Source organism: Vanellus vanellus (genome assembly GCF_965231255.1).
Source record: "Vanellus vanellus genome assembly, chromosome: 2".
Classification (NCBI taxonomy): domain Eukaryota; kingdom Metazoa; phylum Chordata; class Aves; order Charadriiformes; family Charadriidae; genus Vanellus; species Vanellus vanellus.
The window spans coordinates 117,664,097-117,686,407 of record NC_138906.1 but is presented as its reverse complement, the minus strand read 5'-3'; the positions used below and the strand labels follow the sequence as shown (position 1 = coordinate 117,686,407).

At 39.5% G+C, this 22,311-nt stretch overlaps 2 protein-coding genes across 2 annotated transcripts; both read left to right on the top strand.

Annotated features, from left to right (window-relative positions):
* Positions 1–249: 249 nt before the first annotated feature.
* Positions 250–9,703, top strand: CLUL1 (clusterin like 1; the record flags this gene model as incomplete). Its single annotated transcript, XM_082479722.1, has 7 exons — positions 250–352; positions 1,623–1,771; positions 2,764–2,931; positions 4,852–5,296; positions 6,571–6,708; positions 8,194–8,408; positions 9,536–9,703. The coding sequence occupies 7 exons, from the start codon at positions 250–252 to the stop codon at positions 9,701–9,703; spliced, it is 1,386 nt and encodes a 461-aa protein (XP_082335848.1).
* A 3,733-nt stretch (positions 9,704–13,436) lies between these two features.
* On the top strand, positions 13,437–22,266 carry TYMS (thymidylate synthetase). The gene is made up of 7 exons (XM_082479686.1): positions 13,437–13,717; positions 14,437–14,510; positions 15,742–15,916; positions 17,758–17,859; positions 19,063–19,238; positions 20,672–20,743; positions 21,690–22,266. Exons 1-7 carry the CDS (start codon positions 13,546–13,548, stop codon positions 21,825–21,827), a joined length of 909 nt encoding a protein of 302 aa, XP_082335812.1. The 5' UTR covers positions 13,437–13,545; the 3' UTR covers positions 21,828–22,266.
* The last annotated feature ends 45 nt before the right edge of the window (positions 22,267–22,311 follow it).

Below are 22,311 nucleotides of genomic sequence, written 5' to 3'. Positions count from 1 at the left end.
ACTGTGCAAACTCAGTGGAATTCATCTAGTTAGTTTGAATACACAATTACAAATGAGGTCAAGCTTCTTACTCATGTGTTTTCACTAACAGTAGCGTTTGGGTGCATGTTATAGATCTCAGAAACCATAGTTAAAATAAAAATTAATGGGAACTTGTATAATACTTACTAAACATTACACCTAGGCATTTGAGCATCATGAAGATGCTTCTATTTAACTGCACCAACCTGCTTCTTTAACAGAAAGAACATGAAGTCCTCTTGGTTATTTATAATATACATGCTATGGCTGAATGGTCATCAGTGTGCACCGACAAGGCAAGAGGAAATGAATCGCCGGGAAAACCTGAAGCGTATGTATGCCTTTCTTACCAGGGGTGTGCTGGAAGCCCCTGGGCCCAGGTTTCCAGTCAAGAGAATCCGCTTTCATGTGTGGAGCTAAGAAACCATCATATAGCTAACTACATGCATACACACACACACAAAAGGGAGATAAGAACAACTGGGATGAGAAAGTAAAGGGATTAACAGTTAAGCATCCCTTTACAAAAAGTATTTACAACATTTTTATAGGTTATTTGGTCCCTCATAGATCATTACAATATAAACTGAACCCAAAATTCAATTCAACAGATTTTGAATTATTTTGTTTGCTTAAATAATCTTTGGAAAAGATGGTTATTACAAGTAATTGAAATAAAATTACTTAATTTAGAAAAAAGCAGCTATTCTGCATATACTCACCTTTAAGCATGGTTTTATTTTGCGGATAAGAATCCCAAGAGAATGGAATGGAGAAACCATGAAATATTCCTTTGCTTCAGTCTACATTAATAATATTTCTGTAACAAACAAAAAGTTAGGGGAGAGGAAGAAAGATATAAAGGAAGAAATTACTGACATGTACTTTTGGCAGTCTCAAGGTGATGTTTGCTTTATTTGTTTTGCATAGCTCCAGTGATATTCAGTGTATTTCTGCAAAGGGAACAAATACAGATAAAGGATAGGCAATCACGCAGACCTTCGAGGTGGAACGTGTGGGTCATTCTGGGCTTTCATCAAAACCCTATGGTCATTACTTCACAGGAAGTCTAGAGATTGTATTTTTATGAAAGCAGGTTGAAGGCACCTGTAATCTACATTTTCAAAATGCAAAGGGAAGCTGTCACAGGCTGCTTTCAGATCAAACATCAATATATAGGTTATGTCACTAGAAAACTAATGAAATATATAGGTTATGTCACTAGAAAACTAATGAGTAGTCCTTGGAGATATCCAAAACCTAGGATGAGGTCCTGAGCAACCTGCTGTAGTTGACCCTGCCTTGAGCAAGGGGGTTGGGCTCAACGATCTTCAGAGGTGCTTTCCAGCCTCAACTGTTCTGGGATTCAGTGATCAACAGTGTTACACACAGCTGATCACTGGCAAAGGCTCTGGGCCTGATTCTTCTCTGATGGAAATTGTCTTGGCTCTGTGTTATTCAGCATTCACTATCTCAAGATTTGGCTCTGCAACTGTAGGGAAACATAGACCTGTTTCATTCTCCCTCGTCATCAGTGCATCACAATTTGTGATAGTATTAAAATCTGATTAAGTCACAGTATAATTTGGCTTTTTTTTTAGTATTATCTGAAGTTGGAGAGAAGTATGTGGATGAAGAGGTAAAGAAAGCTTTGATTGGTATTAAGCAGATGAAAGTTATGATGGAAAGAAATGAAGATAAGCATGTAGACCTCATGAAAACCTTGAAGAAGAGCAGTCAAGAAAAACAGGTAACTTAAGTGCATCTGGGGTTTTTTTGTTTGTATTTTTGTTCAGTTGTGGCTATTTTTACTGTCCCCACCAAGTGTATTCTGACAGAAGTTTTCTTTTCTGTGAACCTCTTCCCTATTGAAATGCTGCCAGAAAGGAATAAGACTGACCAATCAAAAGGTTTCTGTCATCCTTAGGAACTCCTTGGAACATTGTTTGGAAACCTAAACTATTAAAATATCTTGTACTTGCAGAAATTAATGATGTGTGATCTACTTCAATAGGAAGAACTCTCTCTCTTTCCATTGCCAAGTCTATTGTAAAATGCTGCTTCTGATTTGCTCAGCTTTGTGCTCTACCTCATGAAGAATGATCCAGTGAAAGAAGCAGCGTTGTAAAATGCATCTTTTTTCCCCTTCAGTATGGAAGGAGTGCCTCACACTTCCACAAGAGCAGGAAGAAACCCCCTCACTACAGTCCTTTGATTAGTATAATCCCAAACTGAGGAAATGCTATACTTTTACATATTTCTGCACTAGAGAGAGAAGCTATGTATGGCAAGAACCTAGCCTCATGAAATACCAGTCCCTTAAAGAATAGAGCACAGAAACAAAAAAAAACCTATTTGTGGAACAGATGAATACTGCAGATAATAAATCTGGAGTATGATAATGAGATAATGAATGAATACTGGAGAAAAACGTATGAGTTGAGCACATAACCTTGTGAGAGCTTGAATGCTCTTCCACAGAAAGATGTGCGGGTTTTTTCATAATCTCAAAGATCCAGGTAGACTGTAAAGCTCCATCTGGTTTTGTAGGCTGTGCCCTCTGTTTTTCATTTTTCAGTTCCCTCCATATGTCACTGCAGCTGAGAAGGCAACCTATCCTAACGGTTAGGGATTAGCAAAAAAAGGGACCATAAATAGCCAAAATCAGTGATCAACAACGGGATAAGTATTTAGAATATTAATCTGAAAACTGCCCTCAACTGAATCTTTTTTATTATTTAGCAAGCCTTGCGACTTATGGATGAAGTAAAGGAAAGATTAGAAGAAGAAGAAAGGCAATGTCAAGTATCCTTGAAAAATTTATGGGATGAATGTGAATCTTGTTTAGAAAGTACCTGCATGAGATATTATACAACTTGCAAACATGGTTTGTCAACATTTAAAAGAAAGGTAGGAAGAAATTTTTTATCTGGGAAATATTCTTGAATTCACCTAACAGTTTTTGAGAGAGCACATCTTATTTTCTCAATACCCAGATCTGCCGCTTATATCAGGTTACTAAAATTAATTTTATTTGGAGGGTCTGGAAATGTGAAGTTATGTTGCAGAAATTACATGCAATTATATTCATTGAACACTGAGCCAAAATGAGTTTGGTTGCACCCTGGCGTGACACCATGGACAATGATTATTCCCCTGACTCCAATGGAATGACTCCAGATATAGTTTGTCTCTCACAGTAGGACTTGCATGAAGATGCTCAATAACTGTGAAAAATACCACATAGATTCTTTATGGTCCATCTGAAAATCATCAGAGTTAAAAGTGCAGATATACTTAGCAAAATTACATGGGGAAAAAAAATCACCTACTTATACAACATCATTCTTTCCTAGATTTATTTTATTTTAAAACTACTCTTTAAGTAACAAAATAGCTTTAAAATGCTTAACTGTTTTTTAATAAAGGAAACTGTCAGCAAATGAGATTCCCTTAATTCTACCAGAAAGAAAATATGCTTTCCTGGCTGGCACATTATTATTACAAGATTTAACAAAATTGTAATCACATTTTTTATTTGGGCATATGCTTTGAGTGCAACTTAACAACTGAAACTGCACAATTACTGCTACTGAAATTTTAGCCAGATTACCTAGTTTTCACATCCCCAGGCACTGAAAAATATGGCAAATTAAAAATTAAATGTGGTGTGTTTCAGAAGAGACAGGCTTCACAGCAAAGGTGTTTAACATTTATGCATCTTCTTAAAATTATTCAGGTAAAAATATGGAAGATACTAAATTTAAGACTATTGGTGATACTTTGAGCTTTTTACATGGATACCTCAAATGTATCTCTTGGATTTTCAAGAGTCTGTGGATGTCAGGTTGAAATTATTGCAGTAAAAGTTTTATGCTGCGCTGCCACTGTCTTTGACCCTCTTGGTAACTTCCTTGGTGAGCTATACGGTTTCTTTGAAGCATTCAGAGTTAGAAATGCACTGTGACCTAAATAATTTAAAAAAAAAAGAGGACAAAGATGATAGCTGTGGTTGATGACACACAGGCAGCAGGGGCAATGCTGGCTTAGGCTGTTCCTGCAGTGCCATTTCACAACCCACCTTCCCTCTGAGCTGCGCTAGTGGTCAGATCAAGCAGCTGATCTGATTTTTTTTTTAAAAAAAGGTATACGTATGTGTATGCGCATGTGTTCAGCAGGATGCTTCTTAACCCATACCAGTTCTCTAATGCCATGAAGTGCAGCTCCACAAACCATTGCATCTGCTCAGGCGAAGGTAGTGCGTTAAAGCACGGAGTGAGGAGCCAGTGGCTGAGACCCAGCAACTGGGAACTCCGCAAAGCAAAGCGGACACCCAGTCTCTTCCAGCATCAAACCACGGACTCAGGGCCACTGCTTCATTGATTTTAATGGGTTTCAGTTTGCAGAAGTATGTGAGGACTTGGCCATTGGTGAGGGAGGGTAGGGCGTTTATAGATCACAGCAAGAACAATTGCCTTCTGTTCCCTGCACTGCACATAAGCACCACAGAAATGTTTCCAAGATAAAGTTCAAATTGTTTGTTGGAAGAAACCCAAACGCTGATACTAACTTTGAGCCTCCACAGATTAAAGACCAACTGGCAACCCTTTTACTCCAGATCTGATTTGGAGCTTATGATTTAGACTGCATGTACTTTCACTCTTCAGAGTCTAATGTCTTAAATTACTTTGGAGAATATGCTGTGTTTGCAGTTATTAGGAGGGCATTGTTTCTATGGCTATTTGAAAGAGAAAAATTAGAGCTACTTCCCTGAGAGATGAAAAACTGGTACCTCGTTAAGCAGATGATCTATCTCCTTCTTCTATACAGGTTGAAGATTTTTTGAGGAAAATACCTCCACTCATTTTTACTTTTCATGAGGATCAAGGAAAAGACATCCAGTTTAATGAAAAGCCCGAGAAAGAGGACACCCAGCTAGTAAAAATGGAAGATCTATTTAGCCAACTATTATCAGACATGGGCTCAATATTTGACAGAAGTTTAATTTTTTTCAAGCGGATGCAAAAAGAATTTGACCAGTCTTTTCAGACGTATTTCATGTCTGATCTGAACTCGAATGAGTCTCTCAGCATGCCAGCTTTACCTGAGGACACCAGCAGAAACGACGGCTCACAGAAAGGCTGGGGTATACCTGGCTTCATACAGATAGTTTTTGATTTCAGTAAGACAGTGTTTGAAGGTGTCAGTGAGGTGATTACCGAAGTGTTTGATGAATACAGAAATAATAGAAGAGATGTGCCAGAACAAGCCAAAGGCAAGTGTTAGAAAATGAAAATCTACTGCACTGTTACTGACATCAAGTCCCTTGGGGTTGCTAAACTATGGTTAGGGATTCAGTGTGAGGTATATTGGTGTGAGATACGGTATGGAAGCTCTGGAGGCTTTCTTGGTTAAACAGGCACCGGTCAAGGACAACTTTATCAGTTAAATTAAAAGGTACAAATCACCTAGAAATCTCAAAGAAATGTCACAGGAAGACTTACAGGTCCCACACAGCCTGATTTTCATGGCAATTCTCAAAGCATTTGAAGGAATTACTCAGGAGTGCTTGAATTCATGACAGATGCAGGTTTTCATAAGGCTGACTGACAGGTCTGATCTCAGCATTTGTCAGGATATGATATGTATCATGTCATATCAACGTGTCACCGATTCTAAAAACTTAGACTAATTCTATGACATATCAAGGCATATCCCTGCCCTTGTCAAAAGACACTACACTCAGCCAGACAGCTGCAAGCCCTGTCCTCAGCTTCCACAGCAATGCAGCATGCCAATCAAACACAGGCTAGCCATCAGGTTTTCCAGGGACCAGAAAAATCCTGCGCGTAACATTGGTCTCAGGTGATACCTCTCAATAGAGGAAACAACCCTTGGTCACCTTTTGGAATACAAATAAGCCTTATCCTTCATATCTTACTAATGCAAGTAGAAAAACAAGCATCATTCAAGTACATGCTGGTGCCTATCCATAAGGACATCACAGCAAGGACATGCCGTAACTCTGAGTGATAGGTGACATAACCACTATATGTTCATCAGGAAATATAAAGTTAAGTGATCCTACAACAGCGTTTGTTAACTTTTCCTGTATCTTGACCCTTGATACCTCAGAAATAACCTTTGGTACTGTGCTCTCTTCTAGCTGTATGTGATTATGAAACATCTTGACTGCTAAGGGTCAAAAAGATCTTATCAGAACTTGCATGTTTCAGAAAGAATGTGTAATAATATTAGCAATTGTTTGGCTATTAGTGGTGAATAGACTACTATGCCTTTATAAAGGAATATACTATAGTGGCATGAATTCCTTGAAAGAAAACATGATTTGTATCTTCTCCTGACTTCTACTTTTTAATGTTTTATTCCTTTTTTTTTTTTTTTGAGATGAGGAGGGAGGGATTTATGCCAGATATTTTGGACTAAGGGCAAGAAATTGTATTCTAGCACACAGAGTAGGTAACAAATGTATATTTATTAAGACCCTAAGCTTAATGGCAGTCTAAAAATACTGTGATTTCATTCTAGATCCCGACAGAAGTGGCATGTTCTCAAAAATTGTGTCAGGGAGTCGGAGGCCTCTGTGCAGGGAGCTTCGCGAGAACTCTTCTGGATGCCTGCAGTTTCATGAGAGATGTCAGAAATGTCAAGACAATCTTTTGCATGGTAAATAGTTATTTTCCGATATTTTTTTTTCCATAATGCATTGGTAATTGGTTTTTAGATTTTGAGGCTGTCATTTTCTACTGTACTGTTTCCATATTTTTGGAATTAACATTCAGTCACTGATTTTTTCCTCAGTAACTACAGATACAGACACTACTCCTCATTCCAGATGATTTCAATTACCTTTCCCCACTGTCTCCACAGAGTGTCAGTATAACTCAGTTGTTAACGTACCGCTGGAGGTCCAAAGAGACATTCTACACTCCGTAACCCTGCAGAGAAGCAAGAGGCCGGGCAGTAATCGATCCTGCCCGGGTGCAGAAAGTGAGGAGAAGCTTAAACTCCTGACACTTGCTTCTCCTGCAGACAACCAGACGTAACGTCAGGTAGCGCTCAGCTCCTCACAAGGAAAGCAAGAGCTGAACAGCCTGCAATTACTCTTTGTCGAGCCATGTCAGCAAACAGGGCTGACATGAAGGACAAAAAGGGGACTGTTTGTCAGTACCTAACGAAATGGCAAAGCTCTGGCACACGGTCCCCATCGGCACCCAGAAAAAATTCAGACTGCATCACCTAGAACCGCTCTCAGGATTCCCGCTGCAGCATAACACATCTGTGTTTCTAGACTTATTTAGATCTTAAAAGCCATAGAATATGCTTAAACCCAAATGTCTTCAGAATATCTCCAGTGCGGCAAATATTAATGATTGAATGACATATTATGAAAAAAAAATATTGGACCGCTTCCATCTCACTAAAAATATCTTTTTGCCTACAACTCTGCATTAGATACCAATTTGTATCTGTGGTTACTGTACTATCAGCCTGAAGGTGTCCTTTGACAGCGCTATTTGACAGAGAATAAATCTAATTTTTCCACAGAGAATAAATTGAATTTTTTTTGCACAGGTTTAACATAGTGTTTTCGTTTAAAATCCATATTTTAGTAAAGAAAAAAATGGCAATCTTCAGTTCTGGATTCATGGCAGATGATACCAGTCAGCTACTAATGTCTAGCTATTGTTAGACAAATATTAGGCCTTAACATTCAACAGAAATACTAACATACATTATGTAATAACCTATATACTTGCGAGGCCTGATAATGGAATACAAGCAATTAAAACAAAAGACAATCTATAAGGAAATTATGAAGTTGCTATATGTAAAATCTACCAATTCTTATTCAGCAATACAGAAAATCTATTGCCATGAAATATGATATAAACCTTAAAGTACTTGGTAAGTCACTGTAATGATTGAAATGGGATAATTAACCCATTTAGTCATTATAAGACTAAACTAAATCTGTCAAAACGGGTCAGCAAGAATTACCCTTTTTTTTTTTAGCATTATTTAAAAACCAACCTGAAACATGCCCCCTTGGTAGACTTTTTTACAGTTTTCTGTACTTCAGATAAAAAAGATGAAGTACAAGACAAACTACTTTCCTAGAAGCTTCACGCTGGCTGTCTTTTCTAACAGATTGCCCAAACGTTCCTGAACTGCACATCAAGTTTGATGAAGCCTTTAAGCTGGTTAATCTCTCGGGGGAGCAGTATGAGCAGATTCTCCAGGTGGTTCAGCGTCATACAGACGACACTTCATACTTGCTGAACAAAATGAAAGAAAGATTTGGGTGGGTGTCTGAGTTATCCAACACGACCATCGGACCAGAAAATATTTTCAATATAGTTAAGGTAAGGGTTATCTTCCAAAGGGAACTATTGCACAGTGCTGTCTTTGACCTGCGCTTTGCTCATATTTATGCTCTTGGGGATTGTGGATGTTTGTACATATGTAATGTTTGGTTTTTACAACACAAAGTTCCTATTCATCTTGAATTTATGTATGCTTGATAATCCCTCAAAACTCCAGAGATTAGAAACTCTTTTCCTCTAAATCCTTTTAGTCTGATGGATGGCTGACAGGCTAACCTGAATCACTGTCTGATAAGAGCAAATTGCCTCTAGCAGCTTTGACTGACCTCAGATTACCTTCCCAGATAAATTTCACTGTGCCAGTTAGCCACACGTCCTTATTGGATCACTGAATATCTAGCTGTATGTCTATGTCTGTATCTATATATCCCAAAGCTCAAAGGTGGCAAATGTTATGCAGGTTATTGCAGTGGAAGCTGCATATCTTTAACAGCATCTGTCAATATTCCAATAAATACATCATGATTAACTGTATCTCACACATACGACTATATCCAAGATAAATTCAGTCCATTTTCCTGGGCGAGGGACAAATCCAATTATCCCTTTCAACTCAGAAATCCAATGTACTATCACTACTACTACAAAACTTTATACAAAATGATTGTGAAATCCACCAAAAATCACAAAATCAGGAACAAGGGGACAGGCAATATTTAAGCACACTTTCCCAACCAAGTCTGAGCTGTCTGCTCTAGAAAAATAAAGCTACAGAACTAAGTCTGGCTTAGAAAAACACATAGGAATGAGTAACTTCAATCACACAACCTTTGTCTTGAAATTAGTGGGTCGACTCACACACAAATTTTCATTAGGATATCAGAAACTCTTTACAGATGTAGTTCATGGTAGAAATATTAACAGGCAGATCTTTAATATGGTCTTGCAGGGCCATGTCAGCTCTTCCCACCACTTACAATAACCTTTGGCATAAATTCAGACGCCCACTGTCTTTTCAGAAGAAAGTAATTTAAAGCAAGTAGACTAGTCTGAAATATTTCTATTTAATTTTCACCTACTAAAGACAGTAGGCACAGTAGGTATAAACAAAAATGAAAGGATCCAGTAGTTCATAGTGTCTAAAATACTGCTTTGTTCTCTTCTAGGTGGTACCTGGGGATCCCTCTGGTAAAAATGAAACCGTGGTAGACGTGAATATTCTGACTTCACCTACTTTCACCATTAAAGTTCCTCCCAACTTAGACCCAAAGAGTGCTGAATTCATTGAATACATAGCTGGGAAAGCACTGCAACTATATAAGCAGAATTTTTAAGTGGTAAGTTCATTCTTTCTCCTTTCGTAGAGAATGCGAGTCCTTATAAGAGGTGTTTACATTGCAACAAACTTTAGTTGGAACAGGATTCAGTCATGGTATATTCAAGCCCATCTCCTCAGAAACGACACATTGATTGAGAGACAAACACAAGCATTATGGAAAACAAAAACAAATGCTCAATGTTCTAGCCTGCAAAACACAGACATGATGATATTAAAAGACTTGACTTATTTAACTGTGAAACCCTCAATCTTTAAGTAACATCTGGGATGAGGTAATGTGATGATAAATGTTCATTCAGAAAAGAATTGCCTCACAACCACAGTGTAGAGCCTTGGCATTGGAAACCATGTCTTTGTGTTCATCAATCATGAATGAACTGGAATTACCACTATTCATTATGGTTTTTATTTTAGGTGGTGTTTTAAGATCATGCTCCTTATTATTTTTATGATAAAAGAGTGCAAAGTTAGAATCAGTACCAGGACTTGAAAGAGCTGTCTTACTGTAACATTTTCCCATTAACAGCGCTCTGCTCAGACTAAGTGTTAACAGTGTCTGCAGTTTGACTCGTAGGAACGTGCACAAAAAGATCCTTCTCATGGACTTGTAACCATTTTTGCAGAAAAGGCTCACAGAGGCCTCTCTTCATGCTTAAGAGATTTCCAAGTGGGGAGGGAAGAACCAGGCAGAGAGGCAGGGGAAAACAAGACTTCATATTCTCAAACCCCACGGGGAATCTCCAGGAAAGATGGGGTGGATTCAGGTGGCATCATGCTGCTGTGGGGCTAGCCAGCCACTCAGGGAAACACAGGTGGCTCCGGGGCACACAGCTCCGGTGGCCTCTGACTCTCACAGCTGGCTCTGCCAGGGGCCAGAGCCACAAGAGGCACAAGACCTACAGGAGAATCACTGCAATGTCCCCTCAGTCTTCTGAGGAGGCACTAGATTTGGACGTGGCTCCTCTTTAGGTCATGGGTGTCTGATAACCTCATCTCACCAAATAAAGCATGACCTGAATGCACAAAGAAGTCTCGGGGGGGCATGTAAAAAGGATTCAACGTTAACAAAGTAGATGAAGAAAAGAGAATTTCGGCCTTTTATATTGAGTCTAGTTATGCTTTTGAGGTCAGATTCACAGTTTTTAAACAGATGAAAGAAGTCACTTACACCAGAGAGGATGAGGTGGGCTGCAGAATTTAAACAGAATACAATAAGCCTCACCATGCTTTGATTAGGTAAATACTGTTGAAATTATGGGTATATTATATTTAAGAAAGAAACTTTAAAAAAGTATTTATAAACGTATAAAATAAAATGTTAATCAGTTTCTCTACAAAAACTCCCTGTAATTTATATGCAGTTATTGATGATACGGTCTATTTCAGATCATGTAAGACTAATCTTCAGGGCCTAATGTGACAATATTAATTTCCTTAGTCTGATTATGATTTTTAGCCTGAATCTTAGTCTGATTCTTCTGTGCAATATATCTTGTGTAGCCATTTCATACCCAAGAAAAGGAAGTGTCATTAATTTCCAAATCTCAATACCATTTAATGTTCAGTTTGCAGAACAGATTCAGGGGACATGAAAGCATGACGAAAGCAAAGAGTTAAAACTTGGAAAGATCTACAGGAAGGGAAAAAGAGAAAAAAATCTGTTTCAGTCTGATTTTTATGTTGTGTATGTTTCTAAAGCAGGGCACTGATACGTTCCCCATACACTTATTTTTCTAACATCTTTTTCTTGGTCCAAAACCAAAATGTTTAATCACTTTTTTTTTTCTCCTAGGAAAGATGTGTGAAATCTTTCTTCCTGAAATACGGTAAACCAATATTCCTTAGGTAAAATACCCTTGAGCTCAACGTACAGCTGTTAAATGACGATGGTTAAAATAGTTGTATATAAATAAAATTTTGTTTAGTAAATACCGTGACATATGAGCTAGCCACCGAAGACTGTATAAATCTTATAATTCAAAACCAAATTCAAATCTATTTCAATATTCATTTATTTAAATAATTTTTTTTTTATGTTGTAAATTAGGTAATCTTTGATAACCAACTATGGCCCTGGTTATGCAAAGATTTAAGGAAATAATGAGCTGTAAGCATACAAATAATTCCTATTTGCATACTTAAATTCAAGCACATTCTTAAGCCTTTTCAAGATTGGTCCCTACAGATATTGCTCATTCAGTTAAGTCTGAATCAACCAGATTTCCATATGCATGTAGCATATTATTTTCCAATGAAAATGTTCCATTTCTTCTTCTAGTTGCTTTTGATGTTTATCATGTACATTAAATGACTTTCTGAATATGCAGTAATGAGTAACTCTTCTGCCTCTGGCATTTCTTACTTGTAGTTCGCCTCTGGAATCACAATTAGCAGGGAATCCTTTATCAGAAAATATGTTTGTTTTTTCCTAAATTATACACATTAGCTTGCAAGGATATTTGCAAATTACAGTAAAGGTTAGGACCTGACACATCTCTCAGTTTGAAGCAGAGCTCTAGGTGATTTGGTTTCATTTGCTGTGCCTGGCATTTCTAAGCATTTTTTGCACACTGTTATAGTCACCATTTCCAACTGTGTCTCCGCTAAATAAATTGTATTCATTTCAAAGTGTAGAAACCTATCTATATTAGATATGTGTATAGAAAAATAACCATACTCTAATTATACCATACCTTTTCTTTTACTTCTATACATGCAAGTAAGTATACACATTCATACAAGAAAAAGGCCATTTCATTGTTTTAATTCATGGGAGAGAGATGTTTTACTGCCTGCTGTAAGGAGTAGCATCTTCTAGTCCAGAGTCTTCTGTTCCATTCAACCTCCATTATATGCACCTGTTTTAGAGGCTCCTAATCATGAAGAGATTAGCAGTTGTAACTCCTGTAATCAATCACACCAGTAGTCAGAAAGTTGGGCCTTAGCCAAGAGATAAGTGACTCACTAAATGCTTGACTTCTAAGATCATCGTATCATAGAACGGTTTGGGTTGAAAGGGACCTTGAAGATCACCCAGTTCCAACCCACCCTGCCATGGGCAGAGACGCCTCCCACTAGATCAGGTTGCTCAAAACCCCATCCAGCCTGGCCTTGAACACTTCCAGGGATGGGGCATCCACAGGTTCTCTGGGCAGCCTGTTCCCGTGTCTCACCACCCTCACAGTAAAAGCATTTCTTCCTAATATCTAATCTAAATCTGTATCAGAGAAGGGTCAGTTTGTTTTGACTAACAGAAAGAGTACACTTAGAAATTCTCCAGAGGACACCCCGTTGATGATTTTGGGACAACACCGGGAGCAGAAGGAGGAAAAACCAGTATGGTTTGGAGCCCAGACTTGGCTCGGGTGCTGGGGACGGCCCTCCGTGCGGGGCCAGAGAGGGCGGCTGCGGGGCACCTCCAGCCTGATGCTGATGGGAGCAGCAAAGGAACGGACACCGGACAGCGGACACCCGCCTCAGCGCGGCCATGGGGCTTCTTACTGCCCATCCTGAGCTCTCCAGGCCCCCTCCGCCCGTGTGGCCCTCCCGGGCCCAGACCGCCTCAGCCGCCCCCCCAGCAAGGGCGGCGAGAAGCGGCGGCGCTGAGGGGCCCTAAGCAAGGGGAGGGCCGCGGCGCAGCGGGGAGGGAAGGGGAAGGAAGTAAGGAAGGAAGGGAGGGAGGGAGGAGGAGGTGGCGTCCCACTCTGCCCGTCCCCCTTTTCCGCTTGGCGGGAACGGCCGGGCTTTGGCGGGCTCGGACAGGAGGCGGCCGGCGAGAGGGGGACAGGCGGGCAGCCGCGGCCCACCCGGGCCGGCGCCGGGCGCCTCTCGCCCGCTATGCCTGCCGACGGGGAGCTGCCGAGCGCGGCGGCCGCCGACCCGGAGCCCGGCGAGCCGCAGTACCTGCGGCAGGTCCGGCACATCCTGCAGCATGGCCATCGGAAGGAGGATCGCACCGGCACCGGCACCATCTCTGTCTTCGGCATGCAGGCGCGCTACAGCCTGAGAGGTCGGCACCGCCGGGACCCGCGGCCCACCCGCCCCGGCCCTCTACCCCTGCCCGCCGCGGCTCCAGCGGTCGCGGCCCTGCGCCGTGGGGGTGGGGGACGGCGCCATCTTCTTCCCCGGCGCTGCCCCGCTCCCGCCCGCTGGGGGCCAGGCCTCCCCCAGCTCAGGGCCGGGGCTCGGACCGACTCCGGGGGCCTAGGGGGGTGTGTAGGTCTGTAACCTCAGCTCCTTCGCCCTCTCCCTGCCCGGCAGCCTACGGCAGCTGGGACCCCTCCTCTCCCTCGGCCCAGCAGCCAGGCCTGGCCCGGACCCATAGCTGTCACCTGGTGAAAACACGGGAAAGATCTTGAGATAGCCGGTCCTGGTCCTTCCTACCGTTCAAGCACAGTAGGAGGGATGGTTTGTGAAGTAGATTTGCCAAGGGTTTTATATTTAGCCTCTGCTTTCCCTTGCAAATGCCTACACGTGCATCTGTATGCCGCACTGTGGCATGGTCAGGGCAGAGCTCATAAAAGTCCCCACGGGTGATTCATCTTCCCGCTCTGTCCAGGAAAATAAAAGTCAGGTTCTTGTCTTCCTTGATCTGAATATGAGAATTACACGTCCTTTACCAACTTCTTCACATCCAAACCTGTGAATGTCAGATGGTGGCATTATTCTCAATATGGAGGTCTCCCTGGCAAATCGTTGGTCACCTGTGACACTGAAACTCTTTTTCAGATCAGTTTCCACTGCTGACAACCAAGAGGGTGTTCTGGAAAGGAGTGCTGGAGGAGCTGCTGTGGTTCATCAAGGTTCGGTGTTTGGATGTCTCTGTGAGCAGTGTGCCTGAGGGTGGTATCGACAGAATGAACTAGCGTGGAATGGATTAAGGGATTTGGGGTCACTGCAGATGCTTCTGTTTGTACAACAGAACAGAAGAAGTGCAACCACCGAATACTTTGACTACCCGGGGAAGGCCATTATCTTTACAGCATTCCGTGCATTTTAGCGGAGACTATAGCATTGTTACAAATCAGAAGAGTTCTTCTGTTTCTTATTAAGGGAAATAGTCTGAAATAATGAGGGCTTTCAACAATTTGCCTATACCCCACAGTTATAAAGCCTAGTACAGTCTCTTTTATTAGTGTTTGAATAAGAAATAATAATGTGAAGTAGATTGTAGGCAACTTAATTATCTGCTTTTTAATATTGAGATAGCTTTTATTGATTTGAACAGGAACAACCAGTGTGGAATCACAGATGAAGTAAGACTGATGTAAACACTAGCCTTTTCAGTAGCAAAACCCTGAGATCTAATGGAGCTAATAGCTGTAGTTAGAGTATTAAAATTCAACTGTACATAATACATTAGGATGTAAAGTGTTCCTTTATATGTTGTGACATTGTGCAGGTGTGGGAAAGTCTACCTAACCATTTACTAGACAGCGGGACTCAAATACGCATTCATTTTTTAAAAGAATATTTATTCAAATATAAAAGACTAGACATTCCCCAAAACAGAACACTTTCTGCGTTGGATTTTTGAGTGTGCCGATTTGGACATGTTACAGAATTCGGTGAGATTTCTCTGGATCATTTTGTCATATTTGTTGTTTTTGTCATTTTAATAAAATGATTTTTAAGACTGTAGGCTCATTATAGGTGGCTTGGCAAAGACAATGACGAGGCTGTAAATTTTTTGTTTGCCCGCTCTTATCCAGCAAATGAAACCTTGTTCTCTGCAAGTGTGTGTATGAAATGATATACCACAGTTGACCTTGAGACTGTACTGTTTGTACATTCACAAAGTTAGAAGAATCCTGAGTTAAATAACAGCAGCATGGCACTTCAAACTTCATCCTAGTATGTTGCTCATAAGTTTTGTGTTCACGTACAAGAACCTCATCCAGTACATTAATCAGACTGTTCATCCTTTATACATGGAGAAATACTGTAGACTAGCAAAGCTTAATACAGCTGTTTCAAATCATGTCCTCTGTGTTGGGATTAGGATGTAGACTCTTTACTGTCTGTGTTTTGTAGGGTTCTACAAATGCCAAAGAGCTCTCTGCAAAGGGTGTGAAGATTTGGGATGCCAATGGATCACGTGAGTTCCTGGATAAACAGGGTTTCAGCACCAGAGAGGAGGGGGATTTGGGACCAGTATATGGTTTCCAGTGGAGGCACTTTGGAGCAGAATACAAAGATATGCACACAGGTAATCACATACAAATACAATCATGATTGCTTAGTGAAATGACTGGGACGCCTCACTTCCAGAATACCAATGCAGGGTCCTCGTTTCCATGACACAGCTGTGCTGGCAAAACTGAGGTTAGTGCACTATACGCATTGGAGACTGTGGAAGAGAAAGATTTTTCCATTCTGCACCTGGAACAAAGTAGGATGTATCCACAGCTGATGATGCTGTGTACAGGATAGCTGTAACAAGTTATGATGTGATGCAGTACCTGTTGGTATTTTCAGTGGACCTGCTTCATTAAAGGTACCCTGAAGTGTCTTGATGGTTCTTTTCTAAGTCACTGAAGGAGAGGGTGTACAAAACGTTTAGAGGACTGCCATTTAAAAAAGTCATAAAAGATTGCCCCTATCTGATTGGTGTTATTTTTAACTCAGAATAACAACATGATTAATTATGTTTTTTCCTCTTGTTTTTTTTTTTATCAATACAATCTCAAAGTTCATATTAGTTATAGATATTAGACTTAGTATTGGCCTGTTGACTGCTGGCAGAATACAATTGCTAACACAAATGATGCAAATTGTGAACTGACACATCTAAAAACTTACTAAAATGTTTCAGCATTCCTGAACTTAAAAGGTCTGGGGCATAATGTAGCTTGGAAAAAATGAACAAGATAAATTCCCATAGGTTTCATTACTTATAGATTTCGTTAAAATGCATTACTAATGGATAGGTAATTAGCTTTAGGAACTAACATAATAATTTGAAAAGGCTTCTGGCATAGTATTGCTGGCAGAAGAATTCCCTGAGATGCTAATTATATATTACTACCTTGTTTGCCAGCTTGGGTCTCCCTGTAACCATAATTTGGTGTTTCTTTGCAATAAGAGTTATTAGAAAAAAATAAGTTACCAGCTATGCTGATTCACTGGCATGATTCAGAACAATGAGTAACAACTAATGACTCTTCTGTTCTGGAATCCATTCTAATGTTCAGTTAATTCCAGTGAATTTCTTATGTAACTGGTATTGAGTCTAAAAATCAGCCTGTGAGAGTTGTTGAGTGAAATGTAATATCCTGTACTATACGGGATTAAAGTTCGCTTCTGGCACTAAATGCTATGGGAATTTAGTTTTCATACATGACCTCTTGAGTTCCAGATGGACACATTTATTCATCTGTCAAAAACTTTCTCCTTTTGCGTGTGCAAAGAATGCCAGCACCCCATGCTACTGGTCTAGGCATTTTTATTTTTTTTTTTTTTTGAGAAGGAGCACTGTATCATCATGCAAGTTGAACCTCTAGAAAAGCATCTTAGTCCAGAAATACAATGAGCAAATTAGTTTAAATACCATGAATGACTAGGTGGTAATATCTTGCCCATTCCAGTACAGCTTTTGTCCTATTTAGGTAAGGAGTCATGGTGAAGTAGCATGCTTTGTCTAACTAGTATTTTTGTATTGCAGGTTTTGTTTCCTGGGATGTAGTGTTTATGCAGACTTCTTGTTGGGTCTTAAAAGAAGTCTAGTTGTTGAGGCTCGGAATAAAGTGTTTTAAATGATCCTGTTTCAGTGGGTGCTAAAGGTACTCAAACCACACAAAAGAGATGGGGGAGACATACGAAAATACCATCATGAGAATTTCACAAGCCTTAGAGCACCCTAAGGAAGACCAAGAGTAGCCTGCATTTGAAGGGTGCCAACTGATAAATTTAATCACTTTCAGAGTTACAGTAAATTCGTCAGAGGATGTCATTTGGGTATCACTTTTCAGTGGGATGTGGGATGGGCTTTAAAAAAATACCATTAATTGAATCTGTCTGGCTTAGATCTTATTTGGTATCTTTCTTCAGATTACTCCAACCAAGGAGTTGATCAGTTGCAAAAAGTGATTGAAATGATCAAAACCAATCCAGATGACAGAAGAATCATTATGTGTGCTTGGAATCCCAAAGGTATTGGACAGCAGACTTCAGTGAATGCAGTTGCACATTATCTTGCTGTATGCTAAACTATGTTCTAATCCTGTGTCAACAGTCAGTTCCATTTGATGTCCTTGCTTATTCTTTATAAAACTACCAGGAATGCAGTAAAAATGGCCAGGGGCTATAAGCTGCATTCTCTTTCTACTTAACTGACATGGCCAGACCTCAGAATTTTTGAACTGTTACTTCAAAGTTTTTCTCTCCAGGCTAAAATGAGGGATATACCTAGCTACCAGTGCCTTTGACATGCAGTCCCTGTTCAAAGACAGTAATTCTTATTTTAAAAAGATTAAAAAAAAAAACAAAACCAAAAAAGAGTGCACCAAAGCAGTATGTCTGTTTTTCAGCCATATAATAAATTGTGAACTTAACAAAACCCTTAAAACTAGAGAATAAAAATATTACTTGTGTTGTAGTCATCTCCTTGAATGTAGATTGTCTATATATCCATTCGCTCTGTAGGGCCACATCTAAATAAGAGCTAGTGCCAGAGAATGTTTAACTTCAACAGCGGCAGATCTGTGCACAAAAAAAATCACCCAGCATTTTCCACTTGTGTCTCTGAAAGGGGATGCCATATGCTGTTGCTGTTATTTTTAAGGTTAAACATTCTCAGATATCAGGAGATGTCTAGTTAAAGTTTTCCTTGCCAAGCTGTAATTGCACTATCTGCAGTTTAAAGTGTAGATAAACACTCAAAAGATCTTTTGTTTTCTGATTATTTTTTTTTCTTGATCATTACTTTTATATTTCAACAAGCACTAAAGGCACATTGCAATGGGAAGAGAGTAAGATGAAGCAGTTGGAAGTCGCTTTGGGGTAAATGTTTAATTTTACTCTTAATGTCTTCCTTTAGGGAAATCAACTGTGTTGAGGTGAGTAAAACTAAACTGCTGTGTAGCATTATGGCATAAATCTGTTCTGTGGAATATCTGTTTATGACTTTTCTGGTCCTACAGCCCAGGAGACAGCTTGTTATGACCCAGACTTAATTGCTTAGGCAGCAGGTGCTTCTAAACAAGAGAAAAAGCAAGAGAATGATAGTGCAGTTTGATTTTTGTGCTGTACTGTATCTCATTAAATGCTTGTTCAGGTTTTGCACCTTCTACATTGATAGCACATTAATGCTGTTACGATTCTTTTTCCCTCTTCTTCTTGTACTGCAATTCCTAGATATTTCTCTGATGGCTTTGCCTCCGTGCCATGCCCTTTGCCAGTTCTATGTTCTAAATGGTGAATTGTCTTGCCAACTCTATCAGAGGTCTGGAGATATGGGACTAGGAGTGCCTTTCAATATTGCCAGCTATTCACTGCTCACATACATGATTGCCCATGTTACAGGGCTAAAGGTAGGCTATTTAATAATTTTACTTAATCTTCTCTGAGAAGTAAGGGACTAAAAGATAAGACTCTTCATGTCATGTCCGAGAAAAACTGGAATGAACACACTGTTCAAAATCTTCCTGAAAAATGTGTAAGAGCCCTGTGAATATAATGTGAATTGTCTCTGGTCAGTATGGGCAGTTAGGATCAGCAATGCAAGAATTCTTAAATTCAGGTCAAACAGACAGAAGATCCTCCATGTCTTTTTAACTGAACATGTCAAAACTGACCTGTTCCACTAGTCTACTTCTTAAAAATTGGAACTGAGCACTTGTCCTTACGGGGTAATAACATACAAGTGATTAAATTTTGTAGCATGTGTTTTTTATTGGAAGCGAACAGTAGCTCAGTGGTTGCTGTCAAGGTTCCAATTTGGATATTCTGCCCACCTAACTTCCAGCTATGATTTCAGCTGGGTATTTTTTTCATTTCCTACTGTAGATGATTATGTAGAGTGGTAGTATGCGTTCAAATAGCTACTGCCGTGACTCCAGAGCTGTATTTTGTAATTTGGCAGAGTAATTTAAACGCCCCACAATCTTGTAGAAGTAGAAACCCCCTTTTCTTTACAGCATGTAAAAAATTATACTAGCAAGGCCATTTGGCCTGATGCTCCTGCTACCAGCAACATGAAGGGGAACTGAAAATAGGAAAGTAGGGAAGAATTGGACTTCACAGCAATTGCAGACAAACAGAAGAAATTAGGCCAAGGTACTAGAAAAAGTTAAGTTTAACGTTATGTCCATAAAGCAGCTGTTGTTTTTCAGCCATTTTGTCTCATAGCTTTGGTGGTTCTTAACATAATATATCTGAGGGCTGATCTACATTGGTCAGAGGCCAGAATAATAGTTGATAAAGCTTACCTTAATATATTAGATTGCTCAGGGGCTGCTAAGTCATAGAACTTGCAAGATTGCAAAACCCATCTGGATGCTAGATACGTGCTTTGAGATTTAGCCTGTGACTGACACTTCCGCTGCCACAAACTACATTGTTCAGTCGCCGGCTAAGGCAACTACTTTGAAACCAACTTTGGCAAGTCCTGCGTATTAGAAGTGGAGTAGAAAAGCTGGATGTCACTTTCCGATCTGTTGCCATCTTGGTGAGCAGATTAGTAGTGCTCCATTAATTTACCAAAGCTATTATCCTAGCAGGATTTCAAAGATTACTTTTTTTGGTAAGCTAGTGGAAATTTCGTTATATTTTTCATTAATTATGCATTAGTTTAGGAAGATAGTGTCCTTCAAAGCTTGCAAGGATGTCGTGATAATCCAATCAAGTACAGAAGCTGCAGTTCCACACTAGATGTAAGATGCTAAGAATTAATACTGTAAGCATTGTAATGTTTTGCTTTCTTGAAACCTGACTATTTGAAAATGACATATATTCTTCTCTTCAGCCTGGAGAGTTCATACACACATTAGGAGATGCTCACATATATCTGAATCATGTGGAACCTCTGAAAGTTCAAGTATGTACTTATTCTGTATTCTTGTATCCTTTTATCTTCCACAATGCTTATTCAATACAAAGTTATCTCGGTATTAGAAATATCCTTTTGCAAATATTAATTTGTGTGGCTTTTCTTCTCATTTCTACCCTAATAATTGTAGTACCTTCACCTCTGTTCAACTCAGGTTGCAAACAGAAATACAACACAAACATGATTGAAATATACGTCAGTGTGCTATTCTAGAACCAAGTTAGAGATCCAGAATCTGTACCCCTACTTTTGACTTCATCATTCCAAAACATTAGAAAACCATTCCACTGAATACAGATAAACACAAAGTAAAATGTCTTCGTAGTATATCAGAAAAGGATAACTTACCAATTCACAGAGTTAATCAGTATTACTATTTGGCTGGATAAGGCTGTGTTTTCTTCAGGAAGTAATTTATTGCAGTAGGAACAAATCAGAACTTTATTTCATTAGACTTAGCTCAAACTGAATGTCCTCACCATTCGTAGGGTTCAAAACCATCCTGAGAACTAGTTATTGGTTCAGACACAAATGTTCTGTGAGAAACTGCAGCACATTTGATGCTCATCTGGGTCAGACTTTCCAATTTAGCTTCCTCTGGAAGGAGTCTAATTTGTAACCACCAGAATCGCTCTGCAAACTGAAAATGCTGGCAGCGCATTTGGATGATCAGGGAATCCACTTTCAAATTATGTGACTGTTCTCTATCAGAATACTAAAGTAGATTCAACCTAACTGGATTATAATTTGCTTTTTTTCTTTTTTTTCTGTTTTTTTTTGTGTTTTTTTTTTTTTTTTTAGTATAAGTATTTCTGGAGAGGAGGCAAAATCTACATAGTGTAATTTGAATTGAGATTAATGAGATCTAATTTATAACACAAAATCTCTGCCTTCAAGTATTAGCTTTATACAATTAAGCTTGCTTTTATTTCAGCTTCAGAGGGAGCCAAGACCTTTCCCCAAACTCAGAATTCTTCGTAAGGTTGAAGACATCTGTGACTTTAAGGCAGAAGACTTTCAGATTGAAGATTATAATCCTCATCCACCTATTAAAATGGAGATGGCTGTTTAATGCAATAAACCAGCTTCTATTAATGTGCCAGTGTACCTAAGCTACTTAGCTTTCTCTGTCTTAAAGTTACGGGGGTTTTACGTACTTCAAAAGATACATACTTCATTATTGAAAAAGAAACAGGTACTAGTAGACCAGTACTGCCTTCAATACTAAACTCTAGTCGTACAGAATGGGTGATTATTTATTCCTGCTGTACTACACAGATGCTAACCCGGTTTTAACTTGTTAGTGAGAGAGTTTTCTACATGTTGTTTCAGTTACTGGTGGCCACTTCTGTTACCATTCAGTTACTGTGAGTGAGTAGCGCTTGCTTACATGCTTCATTTAGTACTGAAAATAAGAACTTTTATGTACGATAGAGGATTTCTTCAAGGTTGTAGAAGGCTTTAAGTATGTTCTAAAGAGTATATGTTTAATAAAGCTTTTTAAGAAAATCTTTTGGAAGGGATGATGCATATTTAATTTTAGTATGTTTGCTTAT